This window comes from Monopterus albus, unplaced genomic scaffold, assembly GCF_001952655.1.
Source record: "Monopterus albus unplaced genomic scaffold, M_albus_1.0 scaffold8.1, whole genome shotgun sequence".
Taxonomy (NCBI): domain Eukaryota; kingdom Metazoa; phylum Chordata; class Actinopteri; order Synbranchiformes; family Synbranchidae; genus Monopterus; species Monopterus albus.
Genome location: NW_018127888.1, coordinates 1,371,473 through 1,377,773, shown reverse-complemented (window position 1 = coordinate 1,377,773; position 6,301 = coordinate 1,371,473). Strand labels below are relative to the sequence as shown.

At 40.9% G+C, this 6,301-nt stretch overlaps 1 protein-coding gene across 1 annotated transcript in view; it reads left to right on the top strand.

Moving 5' to 3' along the window:
- Positions 1-6,301, top strand: part of LOC109951540 (centrosomal protein of 164 kDa) — a 27,359-nt gene that overhangs the window by 19,573 nt on the left and 1,485 nt on the right. Inside the window, exons 11-17 of the mRNA XM_020586111.1 lie at positions 472-528; positions 635-765; positions 3,048-3,590; positions 3,807-3,938; positions 4,059-4,254; positions 4,953-5,030; positions 5,200-5,322. Of these exons, the coding sequence (XP_020441767.1) occupies positions 472-528; positions 635-765; positions 3,048-3,590; positions 3,807-3,938; positions 4,059-4,254; positions 4,953-5,030; positions 5,200-5,322 (1,260 nt within the window). The remainder of the gene's footprint in view (positions 1-471; positions 529-634; positions 766-3,047; positions 3,591-3,806; positions 3,939-4,058; positions 4,255-4,952; positions 5,031-5,199; positions 5,323-6,301) is intronic.

Sequence of the window (6,301 nt, the reverse complement as noted above, 5' to 3'; positions counted from 1 at the left end):
TGGGTACATGCAAATCCCAGATACAATTCCACTGTCTTAGAGGCTGACTCAGCCTCTGGGATTCCCAGCTTGGATTTCATCACACACACACACACTGAATACAAATTGGTGAAAGGCCAATCCTTTTGAGGCCTTGAGGACTGGATTGGAAAGGTTCTGATCCCTCTGCCCATTGACAGTGTAGGCATTTGATAGTCTATCTGTTTTGACCAGGTACAGGACTCTGTTCTCCCACCATTGCTCTGAGTCTTTCTGTTTGACTGTTTGATTTTAGAGTATGCGTACCAGCTCACCAGCATTGGCTATGTTTGCATGTACTATACACTCTGCTTCAGCCCTGTGCAGTGTGTGTTTCTGTGTCAGCATGCTTCAATGTTCATTGCAGTTTTGTTTTGTGCATTCAGAACAGTTACCTTGCCACTGAGTGTATTCTGTGTGTGTGTGTGTGTGTGTGTGTGTGTGTTGTTGCAGGAGTCTGAGGCCGGTAAGAACACTGACAAAGCGTCATCCTCCATAGATGATGTCAAGGTAGTTACAGTATGTCAACCAATATGATATCCATCCACAAGCATTAATTCATTCAAAAGTTTGTTCTCAGCCTGTTTTGTAATGGCTCTGGTTTTGTATCCTAAAGCTGTCAGAGAAGGGTCTGGGCATCAACAAGCTGAATGGTGCAGTCAGGCCACTGGAGAAGAAGAACAGAGAGGAAACAAAATACAAAGAGGAGCAGGGGAGAAAGACAAAGAAGGCAGAGGCTGCTAAGAGGTTTCTTGTTGTTTTCATATTGTTCTTGAAAAAGAACTAGTTGCTCAGACTAGGTTGCCTTATTTTCATCTCTTGAACCAGTTTGTCCTTATCAGGTGTTGAATTGTGTTTTTGCTGTTACATTTTAGAGGCATTTGTGATGCAGTGCTTTTGATTACCTGTTGTTTACATTGATCTCAGCTTTGAATAAAAATCTGTTGTAAATATTGTTATTGTTTCAAATGCACATATTTCTTATGTAGAAGTTACAACTATTAAATTAATATTTGGTGAAACATGTAGCTGCTGTGTCAAAAGAAAGGCACTAAATGTACACAGCTTTAACAATGATAGTTGTGTGTGATGGAGCATGAGGCAAAGAACCCTCATATTCAGACTTATTTTCATTTATATTTTTATTACATTTCTAATTTAATTTATATTTTTATTACATTTCTAATTTCATTTATATTTTTATTACATTTCTAATTGTGGTTGAGTTGATTTTGTTAGATTTCCCTGTGATGGCCTGGGACCAGAGATGTCGGCTGATGGCCTAGATAGGCCCAGTAACGGTCAAAAGTCACAGCTCATGCAGAGGATGAGTTTCACTATGTTTTCGCAATTATGTTTTAATTGGAACTGTCATGAGTTTGAGTCACCAGTAAATACCTTTATAATGTTTTGCTTATAATCAAGTCACATTGGTTTACACCTTAAAAGGTGTAAAAGGAGGGATTTGTTAGGGTGATTTTTATTTTATGCACTTATGAATGGTTTTATTTTATGGCACACATAAGTTTATATACTCATATGTCACAGTTATGTTTACATCACCCTATGTGTTCACTGAATCACTGGTCAAATATTTGTTGTATTAGTCACTAAAGCACTCTTCAACATTATAGTGTCTTGTTCACTAAATCAGTGAATCTCCTTAGATTTACAGCTCTGGCTAAGAGGGTCCACAGTTAATTTATTATCACCACCTGGCTAATGGGCCAGGGGAGTTATAGTTCACTGGGATTCCAAGGTTAGTTAAACAGAGATTAGATCTGGAAGTTTGAGGGGGAGAAAGCCTCAAAGATAGAACCATCATGCACACACACACAGGCAGACCAGTTTTAATTGATGAACCGGAAAGTAATGCCTAATATGGAGCAGTTAGTTGGAAACAAAGGAAGAAGTAAGTGTCTATGTAGAAATTAAGACAGTATAGGTATTCCTCCCCTTACTAGGGCACTGTCCTCGACGATTGGAGCAGAAAGGACGCTGGAGGATGGACGGACTGAAGGACCAATAACGGGAGAGTTAAGTCTAAACCACAGCGTCTCCCCAACAGTTTTTGACCATTTTCATACAAATATTGTATACCGCCAAGTTGGAGTTAGTCTTTTCTGTTTTTCCTAAACAGTGAAGATCCATGTGCACATGATAATTTTGATACGTTAATGCATAATAAATTTCACACTGTGAAATATACTTTTATTAATCCTCTCTATTCAATATAAAGAAAACGCCTCACAGGAGCATGACAGGCTAGAGGCCCAGAGTGTGTGTGTGTGTGTGTGTGTTGTTGCAGGAGTCTGAGGCCGGTAAGAACACTGACAAAGCGTCATCCTCCATAGATGATGTCAAGGTAGTTACAGTATGTCAACCAATATGATATCCATCCACAAGCATTAATTCATTCAAAAGTTTGTTCTCAGCCTGTTTTGTAATGGCTCTGGTTTTGTATCCTAAAGCTGTCAGAGAAGGGTCTGGGCATCAACAAGCTGAATGGTGCAGTCAGGCCACTGGAGAAGAAGAACAGAGAGGAAACAAAATACAAAGAGGAGCAGGGGAGAAAGACAAAGAAGGCAGAGGCTGCTAAGAGGTTTCTTGTTGTTTTCATATTGTTCTTGAAAAAGAACTAGTTGCTCAGACTAGGTTGCCTTATTTTCATCTCTTGAACCAGTTTGTCCTTATCAGGTGTTGAATTGTGTTTTTGCTGTTACATTTTAGAGGCATTTGTGATGCAGTGCTTTTGATTACCTGTTGTTTACATTGATCTCAGCTTTGAATAAAAATCTGTTGTAAATATTGTTATTGTTTCAAATGCACATATTTCTTATGTAGAAGTTACAACTATTAAATTAATATTTGGTGAAACATGTAGCTGCTGTGTCAAAAGAAAGGCACTAAATGTACACAGCTTTAACAATGATAGAATAACATTGAAAGGTTGTGTACAATCTTAGGATATTTAACATGTTCTTTATCTTGGAACTACTAAAACACCTCCTCTCTCTCTCACTCTTTAGGCATATGCTGTCTGAAGACAAAGGCAACCCTCTGGCCCATAAGGTTGACCGGCTCATCCTCCATCAGTCCAGCCCTTCAGCCTCCCTTTCCAGCTCATCCCACTCAGAGCAAGGTGTCAAGCTCCAACCAAAAACCAAAGGTTTTGGCATTTCTCTGGAGCTACAGAGGCCTGAAACTGCCAGAGGTCGTCTGGTCCGCACCACCAACACCCAGCTTGAAAATGCTGAACTCCCCTTACAAAACAAAAACAACTCACTGGATGAAGAGTCGAGCCTGAGAAACTGGGAAGACATTGAGACGAAAGAATGGAAGAAAGAAGAGGAGGAGGAGAGGAAGAGTGCAGAGACGGAAGAGAGGAGTCTGAGAGAAAGGGAGGAGGAGAAGGAGAGGGAGAGGAGGAAGGCTGATCAGGAGGTGGAAGAAGAGAGGGAGCGAATGAGAAGGGAGAAAGAGAAAAGGATGCGTGTCTTCCAGGAGGAGCTGAGGAGAAAAGAGGAGGAGGAGGAGAGGAAGCTGAAGGAAGAGAAGGAGGAAAGACTGAGGTAGAAATGGAGAGTAGACTATAACACTGTGGTTCTCCCCAAACTAGAACTGTATAAACTGTCGTTTACTTCCCACTCTTGCTTTTATTGTTATGTGTTATTTATCACATTAGAGTGATATAGTGTCAGTTTATGTAGCAGTTACTTAAGTTATTAAAAGTTGCTGTTAGAACCATGTTGTAATCCACAAATACACACATATGGGCACCTTCTCAGGGCTCTGCGGCAGCATATCCTGTCCCAGAGGAAAGAGGAGGAGGTCAGGCTGAATGTAGAGTCTGAGAGGACCCTGGAGGAGCTCAGAGAGTCTGTACAGAAGGAGAGAGAGAAGCAGCAACAAAGGCTCAGGTCAGACACACACACTAACACATACAACAAAAGCACACTAGAGCAGTGGTTCTTATTGTGGGGCTAAATCTGCAATACAGACTTTTCCATGTTAGTATCTCATGTGTGTTCTGCGACCAGGGAGGAGAGTGCAGCCATGCTAAAGGGGTTGCGGATCACTTTAGAGGAAGAACGAGCAGCGGAGCATGACAGGCTAGAGGCCCAGAAGAGGCAGGACATTAAACGTCTAAGGGCAGAATCTGAAGCGGAGCTGCGAGCGGAGAGAAAGAGACTCCAGGGAGAGAGGGAGGAGAAACTGAACTCTCTGGACCAGGAGGTGACTCAGGATGATGTTGACCTGTCTGGGCCCAGTTCATTTTTTATTTTTTCCCCTTTTAATCAACATTTCATTCATTCATTCATTCATTCATTCATTCATCTATTCATCTTCTATACCACTATCAACATTTCAGTGCTTACATCTTGTTTTTTCACAGGACATGACTGCTTTGAGATCACTTTTGTGCATGAGTAATGAGGGGTGTCTCTTTCCAAACAAACCAAAGCTGAAGCTAAACACAAATACTAGGAGCTTGACAAACATATGTTAGTGCAACATAGAATTTAATCTAAGATCAGTGAATTACAAAAGTCAAATATTGTCATTGTTATTAAGCAAGACATTTCAGAGTGCTCTACACAGGCAAAGAAAATCATTAGAAAGGTATTGTTAAGCAAAGTGGATCTCTGTTTTCAGAAGCCATTCTTGTGGATGGATATATGTAATGTCACACAAGTTCTAGTGACTCCACTAGATGCAGCTCAGAGGCAGAGGATTGGGTAATAACAGATAATAACACTTTATGAACTTTGACCCATTTGGAGTTTAAGTTGTAGAATTTGTCTAAACACCAGATAAAGCTGGAAACAACCACAAGTTTGTGTTTGTTCTATTGTGATGGTTCATGGTTCACAGCGTAATGATCTGTGTAAATGTGTCCGTCTCTGTGTTTGCACTGTCTTGTCTGTATAAAGGTTAAAAGCAGGGAGAGGAGGAAGGATCTGATGATGAGTCCACGACCTGAACAACACCTGGCAGAGTACCACCGAGAGGTTAGAGACCCCCCCACCCCCTACCACCGAGATAAATTCTGTACAAACAGAATTACATGATCATAATGTGCATTTCTTTCCGAATTTGAGCAAAGGCTTGAATTTTTAAGTACATTTTCACCATATTATAACTTTTTTTTGTAAACTGACCATTACTAATACTGTCTAGTTGGATGATGTGCTCCAAGAAGTGCGCGAGGAAGTGCAGCGTGATCACGAGAGGAAGCTGGAGCAACTGAGGGAGGAGCACAGGAGGGAGATGAACAACATCAGAGAGAAGTACCTGGATGAGGTCAGAGAGAGTGTAAAATTAAATTTGTGTATTTTTTGTTTTCAGCAGGTGCCAATAAACAACTTCAGGCTTAGCAATCTGATATTATCCACTGTGGACAGTAGAGGAAAAGTACCCGGAATATTCTTAAATAATCAAACATTAATACAAATAAACTGCAAGTCTAATAAGTAATGACTCATATTAAGTTGGGCACTGTAAAAGACAAATTTTATTTGAATTGGCTGGTGTTGTCTTTGCTCTTCCTGACACAGTAAAAATACCATGTTGAAATGATTGCATTTTCAGCATGATTACATTTGTTTTCCCCAGCGCATAATACAGTGGAAAAGAAAAGTAGGACGATTCGTGTCAACCCATCAGGTTATGCTGGGTGACGTTAAGGGAAGCACGGGGTGTACCGCTCATTAGGTTCCAACAGTGGAAACGCAGCTGTAATGGACACACAGGTGTCCTCACTGAAAGAGTACTGTGCTCTGAATGAGTTGTAGCTGTCTGCTAATAGAGCTTGGTCCGATAATGATTACAAACATCTTTTAAAACTTTGAAGCAAATTTCTAAATTGACATTACTTGGATAGACTGACCACAAATTACTTCCTCGCCTGAAATGTCAGAACTTAATAAAGTGGCATAACACCAGTCCTATGAATGACAATGATAACAGTTGTGAGTCTGGGTCAAAATCTCTGTCATCAGGGTCTTGCTGCATAGAGTAGATCTTTCCCCAGCTCTGGGCCGTCGCCTCGTAGGGCTCCTTCAGTGCCTGTCTCACACAGTGAGGTGTACTGAGTGACAGCCCTAAGTTTTCATTGACAATAAATGGGAAGCTGTAACTGACCCAGAGATTTCTCTCTGTATACAGTGAGGAACAGAAGTATTTGAACACCCTGCGATTTTGCAAGTTCTCCCACTTAGAAATCATGGAGGGGTCTGAAATTCACATTGTAGGTGCATTCCCACTCTGAGAGACAGAATTA